General features: G+C 50.2%; 3 protein-coding genes across 3 annotated transcripts; 2 read left to right on the forward strand and 1 right to left on the reverse strand.

Annotated features, from left to right (window-relative positions):
* The first annotated feature begins 3,895 nt into the window (after positions 1-3,895).
* LOC120692950 (putative yippee-like protein Os10g0369500) lies at positions 3,896-6,501 on the forward strand. The gene is made up of 3 exons (XM_039976342.1): positions 3,896-4,557; positions 5,136-5,244; positions 6,249-6,501. The coding sequence occupies exons 1-3, from the start codon at positions 4,415-4,417 to the stop codon at positions 6,324-6,326; spliced, it is 330 nt and encodes a 109-aa protein (XP_039832276.1). The 5' UTR covers positions 3,896-4,414; the 3' UTR covers positions 6,327-6,501.
* A 290-nt stretch (positions 6,502-6,791) lies between these two features.
* On the reverse strand, positions 6,792-13,061 carry LOC120695570. The gene is made up of 5 exons (XM_039978786.1): positions 12,757-13,061; positions 12,513-12,600; positions 12,059-12,260; positions 11,112-11,183; positions 6,792-7,315 (listed from the first exon to the last, which is right to left on the reverse strand). Exons 1-5 carry the CDS (start codon positions 13,059-13,061, stop codon positions 7,068-7,070), a joined length of 915 nt encoding a protein of 304 aa, XP_039834720.1. The 3' UTR covers positions 6,792-7,067.
* A 1,855-nt stretch (positions 13,062-14,916) lies between these two features.
* Positions 14,917-17,013, forward strand: LOC120692958 (probable serine/threonine-protein kinase WNK5). Its single transcript, XM_039976354.1, has 2 exons — positions 14,917-15,556; positions 16,270-17,013. The coding sequence occupies exons 1-2, from the start codon at positions 15,059-15,061 to the stop codon at positions 16,735-16,737; spliced, it is 966 nt and encodes a 321-aa protein (XP_039832288.1). The 5' UTR covers positions 14,917-15,058; the 3' UTR covers positions 16,738-17,013.
* The last annotated feature ends 694 nt before the right edge of the window (positions 17,014-17,707 follow it).

A 17,707-nucleotide genomic window follows, 5' to 3' on the forward strand; every position in this document is an offset into this window, starting at 1 on the left:
TCAAATTGAGTCCTTGGTACGCATGATTGTTTCGAATTGAGGGGTCTCCTTTCATATTTCATATGAGACTAATCCAGTTATTGAGCTTTCCTTTAAAACACACGTTAGTCGCATACGGTTGTCATAAATCACCGAAACTTACCATTAGCATCTATCGGCCTAGATGCGCTACACTGGTTCGCCACTCCGACGAGCTGCTGCGCGCAGGAGCTCCTGGCCGCAATGCACGGCCACCGTGGAGCTCGGCACCGCCCAAAACCTGCAGCTTGCAGGCCTTCGTGCCCCAGGTCATGTGTCGTGGCGGTGTGAATCCTTGGGTGTGTTTAGATACGCGAAAAGGTGGTGAAAAGGGTCACATTTGATACTATAGTATACTGTAGCACTTTTCGTTTGTTTGTGGTAAATATTGTCCTACCATAGGCTAACTAGGCTCAAAAGATTCGTCTCGCAACGTACATCAAAACTATGCAATTGGTTTTTTTTATTTACCTATATTTAGTACTTCATGCATGAGTCATTTGCTATATTTAATGTTTCGATGTGATGGAAAGTTTGAGGGAAGTGAACACAGCCCTTGACGTCGCCCAGCACCTATCGCCACGCCACGCAAAGAAGGGGAATGAAACTGGTTCTTAGTAGGACCCACACACGTGGGGGCTGCCAGGCTGGTCGGGAAATCAAGCGCTAGAATGCTCGCTGGCGGTCGCCTGTAAAATTGGATTCCCCAGCCCACACCAATGACAATTGGTCCGAATATGCTAAAACAGCCCAAAATCGGATGCACCCATTCTTCAGGCGATGGATCTGAAGTTTGTAGCGCAGGCGACATATAGCCTCCCGGCGGCCACTGCCAGGGACAGGGCAACGAGCCAACGACCGCGCCACACGCTCGCTGGCCCTGGATGTGCGGGCCGTCATCAGGTAGCACGGTCGCTGAAGAGAAAACTATAGCTACCCCCGGCCCAGTACACAAACGCACACCACGACCACCAGCCCGTGCCCATGCAGGCCCAGAAGGAACCAGGAATGGAGCTGACCCGGCCTTTGTGTACGGCATGTCTTTAGTATGTATGGGCCTCCATGGAGCTGACCGCACTTCTATACGGAAGGCGGTTTTTTTTATTTTTTATTTTTTATTTCCATTTTTTACAAAAATATATTTTCGATTTGGAATTTTTCAGAAATATACCCCGGCCGCCGCGCTGCCGGGCGGCCGGGACCTGGCCGCCCGGCTGCCGGCGGCAGGGACTTAAACACAAAAAAAAAATTGCAGACAGGTCCCTAGGCCCGGGCGCCCGACAGCGGGGCGGCCGGCTCTACCACCCCTATATAAGGGTTGGCTGGTCCCCCCACCTCTCATTTGCATCACTACAATTCCAGAAACAAAGAAAAAAGAGAGGGGGGGAGAGGCGAAGCCCTGCCGGATTTTCGAGCCGGCGACTGCAGGTAACCAAAATTCTTCTACGCTTTACAAATAGCATGATTGTGTGTTCATATATGTCGAGCAATTATTTTTGTTGAAACAGTAGATTAGCAATCAATTAATATCATGATTCTGTGTCCAGATATGTCGAGCAAGCTTCGTTTTCAAGTTCATTATGGTGACAGATATATTTCTTATGATGCGTATGGAGTAGATCTATCAGCTTTTGAATGAAGAGAGTGCGGAATAGATAAATCCTTAGAGAGGAGTTTTGGTTCCATACGCAAATGGCTTCACGAGATATTCAATGTGAATCCAAAGACTCATTTTCTAACCTTCTGGAAATCCCACCGATGGATTGCCTCCGGAGTTTGGAGCCCGTCGCGTCTAGATTTCGTTATGTGTGCATATGTATTTGAACCAGATGTATGGATATGTATTCCGACCTGTATGTGATAATTACATTTCGTTATGTATGGATATGTATTTGCACCAGATTGTAGCATGTAATATTACGAATGTATTGTTCTGTGTTTGAATTGTTCTGTGTTTTGCTTGATTTGAATTGTTCCGTGTTTTGTTTTATTTGAATTGTTATGTGTTTTGTTTTATTTGAGTTGTTCTGTACTTTTCAACTCTCCTTGACGAATTATGAAAAGAAAAATCAAAGACTCCGCTTTTACAAGATGAGAAGTGTTCATGCATTTAATAGAGTTTTCACTGTACGCTCCCTGATTATATATATATATGATGGTTGGAAGAACAATCCAAGAACACAGAAGAGAGTGGTAACTCAAAATTCATCTCACTGGAAAAACTGGAAATTATACTGAAAATAGAAGGGTAGTTACGAATCATAAATTTTCTGTTTGCAATACAGTTTTGTAAACAATGCTACGATTACAAAGCAGAGGCCTAAGACGTTCGTACTACTAGATACTTGAACAATGAAAACCATGGCATGTGCAACACGATAACCTCGTGTTGTGAGTAAACCTAACATGCCTTAGGAAATGTAAAATGCCGGGATTATATGGTGGTGCTTTACTGAGTGCACCGGGGATATTTTCCCTTCCTAATAGCTTCAGATCCTGCTTCCTTAGCACGGCGGGCCCTCTCTCGCTTCCTCTCCCTGTCAGCTTCACGTTCCTCTGCCTTCTGACGTTCCAAATCTGCAATCCTCTTCTGAATGTCTTCCTGGTTTTTCTTGCGCTTCTCCTCCATTTGTTCTTCATGCAGCATTCGTTGCCACCTTTGTGCAGCCCACCTTGCTTGACGCTCCACGTGGTCCTTATCCTACTGAGATTGCTCGGTGTCTAACCACTGCACGAAATCACATAGAGGCGGTGGAGTCTTTCCCTAAATCATGTTAGAAGTCATTACTAGATCAGAAAGTGACAAACTCTGAAAGTGTTTTGTAGTACCTTTGCTCGGTCCTTGCCGTAATGTTTGGGGGGTCGTACTCGTAATTCTCGCACATGAAGAATCTCTTGCCAAAGTCGTCCCCCAAAATCCTTGATTTCATTAGTTTGCACAAGGATCCGCAAAAACACATAGGCACCTGGACTCCTTGGGGGACTGTTTCCGTCACCTTATTCCATGGAATGTACGTGGATCCTGAGGATGCCATGGTGTTGAGCCCTGGCAATCACAAGTGAACAATCAGATTGCTAATATACTATATCAACGCTAATCATTATCAGTAACTACACCTAAATGTACCACTAATCACTCCTAATAATAATTAAACTGATTGCTAAACTATTTTCTAACATTTTCTAAAAAAAATTCTAACATTTTCTATAATTTTCTACAATTTTCTAACATTTTCTATAATTTTCTTATATTATCTTACATTTTTTATTTTCTAATACTTCTCTAACAATTTTCTAGTATTTTCTAATACTAAATCTAACACTAAATGTACTATATCAACGCTAATCACTATAAGTAACTGCATCTAAATGTACCACTAATCACTCCTAACAATAATTGAACAGATTGCTAATCTACTGTTTCAAAAAAATTACAACATAATCTATTTATAAAATATAGAAAATTTTAGTTACCTAAAGTCGCCGCCTTGAAAATCCGACAGGGCTTCGCCGCTTTGCCTCTCCCTCACCCCTCCTCTCCCTCCTTTCCTCTCTTTTCTTTTTTTTTGGATTTTTAGTAAGCCAAATAGGGTGAGGGGGGCCAACACCTTATATAGGGCTGGGGAGCCGGCCGCCCAACTGCCGGGCGGCCGGCTCTAGGGATTTGTATGCAATTTTTTTCTTTTTTTTTGCGTTTAAATCCTTGTCGCCCGGCAGCGGGGCGGCCGGGGTATATTTCTGTAAATTTTCAAATCGAAAATATATTTTTGTAAAAAACGGAAATAAAAAAATATAAAAATAAAAAAACCGCATACGGAAGTGCCACGAAGCAAAGGTCCAGAGGCCCGCGAATGAATGGCTCCATTTCCGTGCATCCGGGTGCTCCACAAAGCAACGGCACGGGCACGGCGCGAGCGCGCGATCCGATCCGCCTCCACGGACACCCACCACACCAACCAAATGGGAGCGAGGAAATCAAAGCCACCTCCGCACGGCCCCGTCCGTCGCCCGTCGGCACCCGCGTCGAAGGGTCGTCCCCGCCTATAAATCCCCAGCGTGGAAATAACCGCGCCCGGAAAGGACCAGGCATTCCAGCAATTTCTCATTTCATTTCTCCATTTCCTCGTCGCCTACGCTTCCCCCACCCTCCCCTACCGAATCCCGTCGCATTCTCCGCCCGATCCGCCCGCCGGCCCCTTCCCCCCGCCGATGGCGGTCGGGCCCAATCGCCGCCTTGCCCTGGCGCTCCGGCGGTTCGGGATTTGCTGACAGGACATTGAGATTTAGGCCTCGGTTGCTGGGTTGGTCCGGGGGGGGGGGGGGGGGGGGAATCTGGTGCGGGGCGCGGCGCCGGTCGATCGAGCTCGCCGGTCGGGCGGTTCTGCGAGGGAGGGCGATGGGGCTGCTGTTCGTGGAGTCGCTCCCGGGGCCCAAGGTGTTCAAGTGCAAGTACTGCAGGGTGGACTCGGCGTCGCCGGCCGCCATCGTGTCCAAGGAGTTCCGCGGCCGCCACGGCCGCGCCTACCTCTTCGACAGCGTGTGAGCTGGGCCTGTCCCTCAATCTCTATTCCCCCCACTTTGATTTATAGTTGTTTCCAGAGCGTGGATCGTACGGTACTTGCAATGTGGCTGGTCGCTTAGCGTCTTTGTTGTAGGTGTAGCTGCGGGAGTTTAAAGCGCATTGTTACTTCACTTGTTAGAGTTGCATCAACTTTAGCTGTCTGGGTTGAAAGATTACTGACTGAATAATCGCCCTGAAGCTCCTGTTGGTCGTTGGTATAGAGGTGATGTCTATCAAATGTTGTCTTGTGTAATCAAGCAAGAACCAGTTTTGTGGGTGTGGATATGTGGTACTGTCTCTTAGGTTGGATCAGTAATGGATGGGATGGAGGGGTATGTGCCTCAGTGTCTGTTTGGTTCTAGGATCACCCGAGTCATTATGGGCGTGAATCAAATAAGTAACATGACATGTAACTATTATCATGGTTATTACCATTACGCAGCTCCAGATCATATAATGAGTTAAGTATAGTATATAACTGAAGGTTTGGATTTTTAATCACTACACATTGTAAATTCTTGTTTACATGTTGATCTGGGGTCAATGTCACGTCCAGGGTGAATGTGAGCTTTGGTCCGAACGAGGATCGTCGGCTCATGACTGGAATGCATACAGTGAATGATATCTACTGTAGCCGCTGCCAGCGACTCCTTGGCTGGAGATATGTAAGTTAACAATTTGCCAATACTACTGTAGAAAATTTAAACTTAATAATGCCCTGATATATTTGAAAAAAAATACTGGAGATATTTAAAGCAAGAAAATTGGTCATTGTTATATCTGAATGATGTATGTTGATTTCTTTACATCTACGAGGATAGGCATCCTAATAATATCCTGGAAAATCATATGTGACTCCATGTTCCAATTGAACAATTCCTTGAATGTCTCAAAAATGTTCTGAAACAATATATAGGATAAGTATTTTTCCCTTGCACACAAGAATCATGTGGTGCCAAGCAGTATTCAGTGCCCAAGCTGTAGCTTAAACTTTGAAAGTCAGATTTTTACTTTGTAATGGGATTAATTAGGTACATGCTCCAGTCCTGAGCTCAATAGCTAAAGTACATGAGATGCCGAATATCAGGTTATCCTCCACCATCATGTGATTTATGTGATTTGTTCTGTGCGGTCAAAAAGGTACTTGGAAAATACAAGTTAATTGGTCAGCAATTGCTAGTTCATAGTAGTTACTTGTTAGTCAACTGAGGAACATACTTTTAGCTATTCTTTCACCTTTTTCATGAGCACTCTGTTGTCTTCCTTTTCTTTCCACTCGGAGCACAAGTTTGCCTGTTCTTTTGTACTTTAGTTGTCATTGCCAGCGGCGGATCAATTACCCCTAAGAGCAACTAATCACACTTAAAATACTGTAGCGAAAACCTTAAATTACCATTAAATCTTCATGCAAACTAACAATTCCATTGATCCAGCCCCCCCTTATCCCTCATCCTACCTCCGCCACTGGTCATTGCCATGCAAATCAGACCAAACCTGGGTGCTGCTACATATTTGAGATGTTTGGTTGAATTACCACAGTTAAACACGAGGATACAAGCAAATATATTTATATTCAGATGTGTTTTTTACATTCTCCCTGGTGCATGTTGTGTTTTTTTTCCCTGGACCTTGTTAACATCATGATGAGTTATCCACTCATTGAGTGCAGGAGAAAGCTTATGAGGAAGATCAGAAATTCAAAGAAGGCAAGTATATACTGGAGAAGAACATGATGCTCAAAGAATGATGGTAACTGAAGAAATCAATCAATTATTAAGTCTGTAAAAGCAGACATTTCCAACTGTGTAAATTATTCATTAAAATTTGTGGTTTGTGGTTTCCTGAACATTATTGTGCCGAAGAGGACCAAGTGTGATGAAAATCAGTTTATGAAACATTTTGGTGTCGCACTATTTTAGTCTATTTTACTACGGGTAACAATCTATTTTATCCGTTTAGCCCCTGACAAAAGCTAGGCTCAATTTAGTCGGACTTGTTCAGTTGGCTCATTGTCTTTCTCCCCCCTCAACGTACCAATTGAGCTTTAAGTTGGGGACATGAATTTGTCTCTCTTTTTGAGGGATTTATGGATAGGAAACCATCGCTGTGTCCACAGGAGTCACAATTTTTGCTGAACATCGTTTCACATACACAGGTAACACAAACTATTGCAGCTTCTCTGATTCCAAAGTAGCTTGACCAAGAAATGATGTAAAGTTCAAATTAGCACAGTTAATTTTCTTCACAGAATGAAAATGCAAGGGGGAAAAAGCAACATCTTTTTATGCTGAAACTACTATATGACTCCAGCAGACACATTTACATTAAGGATCTTCCAGTTTCCCCATATAGAAGCGTGGTTTGGAGGCAAATTCCAACTATTGCTAGTCTGGTAGAAAGTAATCGTCATGTTCTATGTACAATAAGCCAACAAGCGACATACAAATGACTAGCTAAAGCACCAAAGTAACAAGTCTGCTTTCTGCCCTCAAAAATCAGGTATGCTTTCTATCCACAATGGTTGCGGTCCTCCGTGCTCAGTACTAGTTGCGATGAAGGTATCTGCAATAGGCATATGCACATTCTCCTGGTTCGGGAATGGATGTAGCACGCAGGAGCGACGATCACACATCTCGCAAACTCTCTCCACATTCTTGTGCCCACATGCAATTGTTTCACTCATCAAAGGATGCGGAAATTTAAAGTGACGATAGCAGATCTTGCAAATGATATCCGCTGCAAAACAAATGCATTGACAGTGTCGGTACCCTGCAACTGGGGTACCCACTCCTACTGTGCCAAGACTCGCGTAGTTATCCGTAACTACGCCCTAAGGAGCTGAGCAGCCGGACCCCTGGGGTCCGACTCCATCTCACCGGACCAACGGTCCCGGACCCGCTTCCCGCTCGGGGACGGGTCCGGTGTCACCACGTGTCCTAGAGGTGGAAATGCTCAGTACCTGTGGCCGCGGACCCGGACCCCCGCAGGTGGGTCCGGGACCTCCACGTGCCATCCGGACCCCCGCAGGTGGGTCCGGGACCTCCACGTGCCATCCGGACTCCCGCAGATGGGTCCTGGACCTCCACGTGCCTATCCGGACCCCCTGAGCTCTCGGCTCAGCTAGCTGCTCGGGAGGGGTCCGGAGCCGCCACGTGTCACGCGGGCGCGGGCGCAAGCCTTCCGCTGGAAGCTCTCTCACCCACCCGCATTAAGTGCGAGTGGTTGAGGTGGGCTCTGCTGCCTCTGGGCACAGGGCAGCTTTTGTCAGTCCACACTATGGATCGCCAATTACCGACGCGGCTCGTCATTTACCAAGACAAGCATTAAAGACTCAGCGCCGTGCGCATGCGCGACGAGTCATGATGACCAGCTACTGACTGGAGCAACAGTGCACACTGCTACAGTGGACTAAGTCAGTAGTTCGGCGCTTCATCATGACCTCGACGCGCGGCTGCAGAGGCTGACTCTACTCTGACAGGACAGCTCAAGACCATCCCTGGTCAGAAGCTACGCATGGAAGCCGACGACAAGATCTCCGGATCTGAGGCATTGAAGACCAAAGTGTAGTTTATAATACATCGCCGGGTCCACATGTCGGGGCCCCGCTCAGTGTACGTGCTCCCCTTGGACATATAAAAGGGAGAGCACACCCGCTAGAACACAGATCCTCAGACTCTCTCAAGACTCAGCTAGAGAGCGCAAGCAATACAACACACAGTGAACGTAGGGTATTACGCTCCGGCGGCCCGAACCACTCTAAACCAGCTGTGTTCATCGCGTTCTTGAGTGAGATCGAACTAAGACTAACTAACCCCCGAGTTCACACCCTCTGGGCTAGGGCAGGTGCCTTCCGCCACCCGGCTGTGGTTTGCAGCACCACGACATTTGGCACGCCAGGTAGGGGTGATTTAGCTAGTTTTAGTTCATCTCTTGCTCATCTCCATGGCTCGGATGGTTGAGCACTCCCACCACGACGACATTTGGAGATGACGGAGGGTGTGGCGTCATCCGCACCACACGCCTCTCGCCTTCCTGCGCCAGGTGCAACCGTGCCCGTGGAGCAGCCACCGTCGGCAGCGGCGCGCGCTGCACGTCGGCAAGAGTCAGGGCGCCCGTCAAGGGGCCCCTCACAAGCTGCGAGCGGCGGAGCGACAAATCCCAGCTCGCAGCATACCTCACTCATGTGAGGAAGCCCGCTCCGGCGGAAAGCCGACTCCGGTCGCACCAAGCCCGCTCCGGCGGAAAGCCGACTCCGGTCGCACCAAGCTCGCTCCGGCGGAAAGCCGACTCCGGTCGCACCAAGCCGCTCCGGCGGAAAGCCGACTCCGGTCGCACCAAGCCCGCTCCGGCGGAAAGCCGGCTCTGGTGGCTCTCTCCGGCGGAAAGCCGACTCCGATTGTACCCCCGACTCTACATCTCTGTAAGTCCTACTCTTAGAGGCCCAGCAGGGAATAAAACATTTTCCTTTGTAACTATGTAGTACTTCCGTGTGGTCCAGTCCGGTGAGCCTCCCCCGTGGAGGGGTCCGGACCTCTGCGAACCAGGTTCAGGGAAGCGTATTCACCCTCCGGGGAGGTTCGGAGCCGTGTAGCCGCTTAGCCTGGTTCTGTACCCTAAGCCTGCATGCTCTACCTCCCTAAGGTGAGTACCGTAGTACCTAAGACTGGGGGCCCGGAGGTCCGGACAGCTCCGGCCTCATAAACCCGTGTTCTGCCTTACATCGCACATCTCATGTACATCTAGTTATAAAGGAAAAATTTATTCTCAGTTCGCCTCTAAGGATGTTACATTCCAATTTCGATCTACGCATTCTGTTTGCGCTAACCCCCACGTGGCTTCTTACTCTTGTGCGGTGATTGTGGTCCGAATTGAGTTGGCTAGTTAGTGACTTAGCTCGAGACCCCTCATGGAAGAGAGGGGTTCGGACCCCTGGGAACCTGCAGGTTCAGGGAAGCGCACTCATTCTCCGGGGAGGTCCGGAGCCGTGTAGCCGCTTAGCCTGGTTCCGTACCCTAAGCCTGCACGCACCACCTCCTGTGAATGAGTGTCGTAGTACCTAGGACTGGGAACCTGGAGGTCCGGACTTTCTCTTAACCTAAAGGCCGGCCCCTTGAGCTCCGTTCACTGAACCTAGCTGTCTATCTCAAAGGATTACAGCCAACAGGATTTGGGACCCGTGGGCACGCTACTAAGCATCTACCTTGAGTCATGTGCAGGTCCAAACGTGATGATGCAGCAGGTGACCCAAAGGATGGACGACGCGGGGCAAGACCCTTGCGGCGCGCACCGCTGGGCGCCAGAAGCAGCCAAGTTGCTCACAGTAGTGGCCCCACCTGCGGGTTCGTTGCCTCTCCCGAGGCGGGCCCGGGGGGGCCCGGGGGCCTCTGTCGGTACCCTGCAACTGGGGTACCCACTCCTACTGTGCCAAGACTCGCGTAGTTATCCGTAACTACGCCCTAAGGAGCTGAGCAGCCGGACCCCTGGGGTCCGACTCCATCTCACCGGACCAACGGTCCCGGACCCGCTTCCCGCTCGGGGACGGGTCCGGTGTCACCACGTGTCCTAGAGGTGGAAATGCTCAGTACCTGTGGCCGCGGACCCGGACCCCCGCAGGTGGGTCCGGGACCTCCACGTGCCATCCGGACTCCCGCAGATGGGTCCTGGACCTCCACGTGCCTATCCGGACCCCCGTGAGCTCTCGGCTCAGCTAGCTGCTCGGGAGGGGTCCGGAGCCGCCACGTGTCACGCGGGCGCGGGCGCAAGCCTTCCGCTGGAAGCTCCCTCACCCACCCGCATTAAGTGCGAGTGGTTGAGGTGGGCTCTGCTGCCTCTGGGCACGGGGCAGCTTTTGTCAGTCCACACTATGGATCGCCAATTACCGACACGGCTCGTCATTTACCAAGACAAGCATTAAAGACTCAGCGCCGTGCGCATGCGCGACGAGTCATGATGACCAGCTACTGACTGGAGCAACAGTGCATACTGCTACAGTGGACTGAGTCAGTAGTTCGGCGCTTCATCATGATCTCGACGCGTGGCTGCAGAGGCTAGACTCTACTCTGACAGGACAGCTCAAGACCATCCCTGGTCAGAAGCTACGCACGGAAGCCGACGACAAGATCTCCGGATCTGAGGCATTGAAGGCCAAAGTGTAGTTTATAATACATCGCCGGGTCCACATGTCGGGGCCCCGCTCAGTGTACGTGCTCCCCTTGGACATATAAAAGGGAGAGCACACCCGCTAGAACACAGATCCTCAGACTCTCTCAAGACTCAGCTAGAGAGCGCAAGTAATACAACACACAATGGACGTAGGGTATTACGCTCCGGCGGCCCGAACCACTCTAAACCAGCTGTGTTCATCGCGTTCTTGAGTGAGATCGAACTAAGACTAGCTAACCCCCGAGTTCACACCCTCTGGGCTAGGGCGGGTGCCTTCCGCCACCCGGCTGTGGTTTGCAGCACCACGACAGACAGCATTGAGAGAGAGAGAGGGAGAGAGAGGGGAAGAGAGGGCTAGGAGGAGACATACAGCTGCCATTACGACGAGTACCCCACCAAATAGGAAAACCCAGGATACTATAGCCTTCAGTAACTGGTTCATCTGATCTCAAAGAAAAGGAAAACTACAAATCAGATTCAGCCAGTACAACAGTAAATATACTAATCAGTTTCATTTTCAAAAACAAAACCCAACATAGAAAAAATTAGGTTAGCCAAAGTACAATGGTTGGAAGCAGAAAAATGTTCATGGTAGAGACCATGCTATTAACCACTGTTCAATGTCTCTTAGGTCAGCAAGAAGCATAGGTTGTGCGCCAAGGGGGGCAAAGTGGCTAACAGCTTCAAAGTTGCCTTGTTCAGAATAAAACTTGCTGGGAATCACCTTGCCACCCATCCAAGGAGAATATACGACAATTTGTCCTACCCTAAAATATGTGCAGCATAACCATTATATGATGCAGAGTGTTGCTAAATAAAGCCTAAAGATTTAAGGGTTGGTTTATAAAAAAATGAATAGATATTTCCAGAGAGGGATTGTAGACATAATGAAATCATCAAAAATTAATTGTCAGATATTGAATATGGACAAAAAAGTAAGAAGAAAAAAGCAAGTTAAAAAAAGGTAAGACAGTGAATATGCGTGCTGATAAAGGAACAGCTCACCTATTCCTAACTAGTACTAGGACCACAAACCCCTCAGATTTACAAGGTAAAAGGCAGCTAAAGTATTTTAGCAGCTTGGGTACCTTCTTGATGGGAGCAGTCTACTATATTATAAGGTTTCTCAAGGGCAATCAGCTGCAATCTTTACATGGTTTTATGCCTTCAGATGAGATCCCCATTTTTTTAGGTAGATAATTTGGCAATCGAAAAAGAGAACAAAACAACTTTAGTGGAAAAAATAATATACCAGTATGCTGTAACAGAAGCCAGAGAGAATAAGGATGCAATAAGCTGGGTAGAAGTGATCAATACCTAATGGGGTGCATGTCACGACTCCTGTGAAATCAGGGCTATGCATGAGCTCAAAAAAGAAGAGTGTTCGAGGAGCAGGTAGAAAGGAGAAGCAGCCAGAGCGCTTGCGACGTGCTACGAAGTTGCCATGAGTCCAGCGAGTGCCATAATGCCACCTGATATATTTGGTCACCTCACCAGGAGCAGGTTCATACTCGTCATTCTGAACAATCGAGCAATAGCAGAAAACTAAGTCAATACAGAAAGACATGTAAAATTACAAAGGAGAAGCATCGGCACGATCAATCAGTTCAATGGTTTCATTTAGTATGTTTTGTCAATCCAAAGTTCTGATGTTCTGATAATATCTAGTCCAGAGCACTATTGTCTGTGTATTGGTAGGCCCTAATCACAAGAGCAAGTTAATTTGGTATGCAGGAACGCTGGGCAAGGACGGATAGCACAGATGACCAACCGGATGCATGTAGTTGTAGTGCTGCAGGCATTCCGTAACAAGCTGGCGCTGGATGGCTAAGCGCTTGAAGTGCCCCGGCTCCGTAGCTCTAAATACAAAAAGACACGCACGCACGTACGCATCAATGCATCGTGGAATCAAGCGGAGGGAAACGGTTTCCATATGAATGCGACTAAGCGAGATCAGATGCATCAGCTTAACTGAATACAAGGACCTGGATGGAGAAAGAGCGAGTGGTGATTACCTGCGCCTCTCCTCCCGAAGCCTCTTGAGATGTTTGGCATCCAGCACCCGACAGACAGGAGGGACGAGCTCGGCATCGCCCTTGTTGCGGCGGGAGAAGGGGAGCGGCAGCCACCCGCACGTGCGGCGGGACAAGCGGCGCGGCGCCGATGCAGCCGCCGCTCTCGTCCTCGCCGCCGGCCTTGCCTCCGCCTCCCCAGCACCCGCACCCGGCTCATCGGACCCAAGGGCTGGTTCAGCTCCGAGGAGGAGACGAGACTCCGCCGGCGCCGGCGCCGCCGCCGCGGCGCTGATACTAATCTCCATGGGCCACAAGGCTGCTCCGATCCTAGCTTGATTAGGCCCAAACCTACGCCCGGAAATTGTAACGGGCCGAAAGTCTCGGCCTTAGCCCGCCCCTTCCTCTGACAGCTGGTGCATGCCGAAGCAAAACGGCCCTACCAGCTGGAGTACATGGTTTACTTTAGAGTAAAAAGCATAAATAGTCATTATAGTTGTTAGCGTGTTTCAGTTTGGCCATTGTATTTTGAAAAGTGCAAATCGTGGCCACTAAAGTCATTTAACAGTATCAATACGATAATTACCTCTATAGCCAATACATATTTGGATGACATGGCATCCAATGTGTTCTTTTTTGCAAATTGCTCCCTCTCATTTGAGTTATTTGAGACACATAAATATCAACCTGATAATGGACCTTGCTAAATCAAGTACTGTTTGACCTGCGCCACCGCCGTCGCCGCCGCAATGCTCCAATTCCACGGGGTGTTGAGCTCGAGTCAAGAGCACTTCAATAATTTGTGCATACATGGAATTATGCATGTACAAGTTTATTACTTCCTAAAGCTCGGAAGCTTATTTTTTCCAAAATTTTTGATTCGACTGTAGCTCGAAGATGAATCGCTTCACTCTGCATCACTTGGCAGTCAAAATTAATAGGTTTAACCTCTACTTTTTTGCAGATTTTAACTCAAATGAGAGAGTAATTTGCAAAACAGAACTACACTTTGGATGCCACATCATTCAAATACGTATGGCTACAGAGGTAGTGACCGTATTGATAGAGTGAAACAACTTTAGTGACCGCAATTGGCACTTTTCAAAATATAATGGTCAAACTGAAACACGCTAACAAGTATAATGGCTATTCATGCATTTTACTCTTCACTTTAAAGTAGAATGAGAATTCGAACTTGGTCAGCTAAATATCAGGTTGCTTTACGGTAAGCTCGTGCAGGTGCAGCCCGTTTAGTTCCCAAAAATTTTCGTCGTGCTACAGTAATTTGTAACGTTTGACCACTAATTCGAAGTATTAAATATAGATAACTGACAAAACCCATTCCATACTCCCGGGTGAAATCGCGAGACGAATTTAATGAACCTAATTATGCAATGATTAGACAATATTGTGCTACAGTAACCAACCTCTAATGACAGATTAATTAGTCTTAATAGATTCGTCTCGCGAGTTTTATAATTAATTTATATTTAATACTCCTAATTAGTGGTCAAAGGTTCCAAAAATTTTTGGGAACTAAACGGCCCCTGTGTCAATGACCAGCGAGCGCGAAAATAATCGTGTGGTGGAAAGCTGGTATTCTGGGAAAATTCAGTAGTGGATCACGATGCATTCTTTCAACGCCATGCCCAATCACCTCTAGCTTCCGCTACGCTACGCTCTGGCTCTGCCCACGTACGCCTACCTCACCTAGCGCCGGCCACCAGCTAGTAGCAGCCTGTAAAAACAAACAGATCAACGGCTAACTGGCAGTCGGTTTACCGAGTTTCCGGTCAAAGCCGCAATCAAATCAAACCAGGTTAAAAAACACAAAAACGAAACGTTTGCTCGTTGGTGAGTCCACGCGACGACTTCACAGCCCACGTCGCCCGAGCACCCGCAAGAAGCCCGGTCAAATACGTGCACGGCCGCACGGGCACGCGTAGAGCCCAAGCGCGGCGCAATATGTCGCCGACGACGACGACCGACTCGTATACCCCACGGCCCCACCCCCGTCCGTCTCGGCTCCGCCTGGTGCAGGCGCGTCCCTGACACGGCACGACGCGCCCCCTCCTCACCGCGCCAACCAACCTCTCGTCCCCATCCGCCGGCTATCCCCTCCCCCCCTCCCTCGCGCTATAAATAGCCGCCGTCGCAACGGTCCGCTGCTCCTTCCGCTCCGCCAGCCTCGCGTCCGCCGCTCGCGCGCGCACGACGCGTGCCCCTCCCAGGCCCCGGCGCCCCCAATCCGGCTGCCGCAGCAGCAGCAGCAGCAGCAGCGGGGCGCCCCATCCCGGCCGGCGCCATGGCGGTGGACCGCGTGGTGGAGGGCGAGGAGGCGTTCGAGGAGGTGGACCCGACGGGGCGGTTCGGGCGGTACGCCGACGTGCTGGGGCTGGGCTCCGTCAAGAAGGTGTACCGCGGCTTCGACCAGGAGGAAGGGATCGAGGTGGCGTGGAACCGCGTCCGGCTGCGCGCGCTGGCGGACCGCGACCCCGGCATGGTGGACCGCCTCCACGCCGAGGTGCGCCTGCTGCGCTCCCTCCACCACGACCACATCATCGGCTTCCACAAGGTGTGGCTCGACCGCGACGCCGGCGTGCTCAACTTCATCACCGAGGTCTGCACCTCCGGGAGCCTCCGCGAGTATCGCCAGCGCCACCGCCACGTCTCCGTCAAGGCGCTCAAGAAGTGGGCGCGCCAGATCCTCGAGGGCCTCAACCACCTCCACACCCACGACCCCTGCATCATCCACCGCGACCTCAACTGCAGCAACGTCTTCATCAATGGCAACAACGGCCAGGTACACCTTGCAAACACGATTGCCAGTTTGCCCCCCAACCCTAATCCCCTCCTCTCCGCAAATTGCTCCCTCCGCTTGATTGATCCCTATCCCTTCGTCAATTAATTCTAGCAATTTCTATTGTATCCGAGGCCATCAGCGCGTGATTCTGTTCTCTTCAATTAGGAAAACGCGATAAGTCCAAATATTAGGTGGGAATATGATAATGGTAGGTCCAATTGAAAATTTGAATTGGGCCGGTTGGTTTTGTTGCCGGTTGTTGGTGCTGCTGCTCGAGATGTACACCGACCCGCGCATTAGGGCACTAGGCGATTAGCGGCGGGGCCCTCTGGTCGCCTTTTTCCGCTTCTTTTCTGTGACGAACCTGTAGCTCTCCGAGCCAGGCAGGCAGGCAGGCGAGGCGAGAGAGATCTGAAAGGCATCTCACGAGCTGGAACCTAAGATACGCCTGCTTCCGAGCTGCGCCTTTGGAATAAAGGAGAAAGCCCAAATGATGCACGCCTGCGCTGCGCGCGCTTTAATTTTGCTACTAGTATACGTACGTTAATGGCGACGATCGCTTTCTCGCTAAATCCAGCTAAGCTAGGCAAGAGCCGCCGAGATTCCGCACGCGTTGCTTGCTTTGCTCGCCCTGTTGGACGACTGGATGCCGCCTGCTTCTGTTAGATGTTCCTTTCAATCGGAGCAGCTGAGGACCATTGATTGCATTGCAGGTGAAGATCGGCGACCTCGGGCTGGCGGCGATCGTGGACAAGACGCACGTGGCGCACACGATCCTGGGCACGCCGGAGTTCATGGCGCCGGAGCTCTACACGGAGGCGTACACGGAGTCGGTGGACATCTACTCGTACGGGATGTGCGTGCTGGAGATGGTCACGCGGGAGGTGCCCTACTCGGAGTGCGGCAGCGTCGTGCAGATCTTCCACAACGTCACCCGGGGCGTCCCGCCCGCGGCGCTCAAGCGGCTCAAGGACCCCGAGCTGCGCGGCTTCATCGAGCGCTGCATCGGCCAGCCGCGGAACCGCCCCTCGGCCGCCGAGCTCCTGGAGGACCCCTTCTTCGACGGCGTCTGCAGCGGGGACGACGACGCGCTGGCTGACGCGGCCACCGTCGTCGCCGGAACGCCCGTGCCGCGCCCCAGGAGCTACGTCGACGACCTCGCCGGGCTCCGGCTGGACTGACCGACCATCAGTGCCAGGATTATATTCCGCTCGTTGTGTTTTAGAATGCAGAGGAAGAGAGGCTGCTGGTCTTACTTAGCGAATTCCTGGCCGGCCGGCGAGCGATTGCAAGTGTGTATACTAGATTACTTACGTCTCCCTGGCGATCGGTTGAGTAGTTTTCGCTGTATCTGTACCAATAATTGTTGGTGCCTTTTGGGCGAGGTGAAGCGCTGTATTTGACTCTGCTTCCTGATTCTGTCCCGAAAGAATGGCTGCAGTGCAGATTTGAGTTTCCTCTGAGCTGGATAACGAGCCGTATAAGCCGGGGTGCTGAACAGCTGAGAGATACGTGTGAGAGATGAGGCCAGCATCCATCCTGGATCTCCGGGGCCCAGGGGCATGCCAATTGCCAGCATCCATCCTGGATTTCCTTGACGCTTCAGGAACATCATGGGCAGGTATGGCTGCAAGATGCAGACAGACTGTCAGGCAATCCTGCTCAGGTTGAGGCTGGATGTGACTCTTCAAAATCCAGGTCCCAATCCAGTTCACCAAACGTTTCTTGAAATGGGGCCATCTTCCTCATTGTTGCCCTTTGTGACCCTCAGGCTACACCTGTTAAAATGCTCGATGGTTCATCAACTTGTATGGCTGGCAGTGGCTTGCCTTTCGCAGGTCAACTGAGAGATGCTTATGGCGTACTCCCTCCTTCCCCGATTGTAAGGCGTCCGTCGGTTTTCTGCTTTTTTGTTTATGTAGGGCGCCAGTGTCCCGGTAGTCCAGCTACGTCTCGGTACTTCTGCCTCATTTATTCGCGATTGGGCTGGCAATGTTTTTCTGAGGGAAAAACTGGCGCAGGAAAATATTTGCCGTGGCTGTTTTGGCAGCTGATGGGACGGGACACGAAGCGGCGACATTGCATGCAGCCATGCAGCAATTAGTCTAGTCTCGATGTAGCATTTAAAGCGCTAGCATACGCTGAGGATCG

This window comes from Panicum virgatum, chromosome 2K (assembly GCF_016808335.1).
Source record: "Panicum virgatum strain AP13 chromosome 2K, P.virgatum_v5, whole genome shotgun sequence".
NCBI classification, from domain to species: domain Eukaryota; kingdom Viridiplantae; phylum Streptophyta; class Magnoliopsida; order Poales; family Poaceae; genus Panicum; species Panicum virgatum.

Excerpts from the sequence above, each read along its gene's own strand:
- LOC120695570 (XM_039978786.1), bottom strand. The coding sequence starts at position 13,061 with ATGGAGATTAGTATCAGCGCCGCGGCGGCGGCGCCGGCGCCGGCGGAG. Across the intron at positions 12,601-12,756 it reads CTTCGGGAGGAGAGGCGCAG|AGCTACGGAGCCGGGGCACT; the intron begins GTAATCACCACT and ends TTTTGTATTTAG. Across the intron at positions 11,184-12,058 it reads CGTGACATGCACCCCATTAG|ATGAACCAGTTACTGAAGGC; the intron begins GTATTGATCACT and ends CTTTGAGATCAG.
- LOC120692958 (XM_039976354.1), top strand. The coding sequence starts at position 15,059 with ATGGCGGTGGACCGCGTGGTGGAGGGCGAGGAGGCGTTCGAGGAGGTG. Across the intron at positions 15,557-16,269 it reads TCAATGGCAACAACGGCCAG|GTGAAGATCGGCGACCTCGG; the intron begins GTACACCTTGCA and ends ATTGCATTGCAG.
- LOC120692950 (XM_039976342.1), top strand. The coding sequence starts at position 4,415 with ATGGGGCTGCTGTTCGTGGAGTCGCTCCCGGGGCCCAAGGTGTTCAAG. Across the intron at positions 4,558-5,135 it reads GCCTACCTCTTCGACAGCGT|GGTGAATGTGAGCTTTGGTC; the intron begins GTGAGCTGGGCC and ends TGTCACGTCCAG. Across the intron at positions 5,245-6,248 it reads GACTCCTTGGCTGGAGATAT|GAGAAAGCTTATGAGGAAGA; the intron begins GTAAGTTAACAA and ends CATTGAGTGCAG.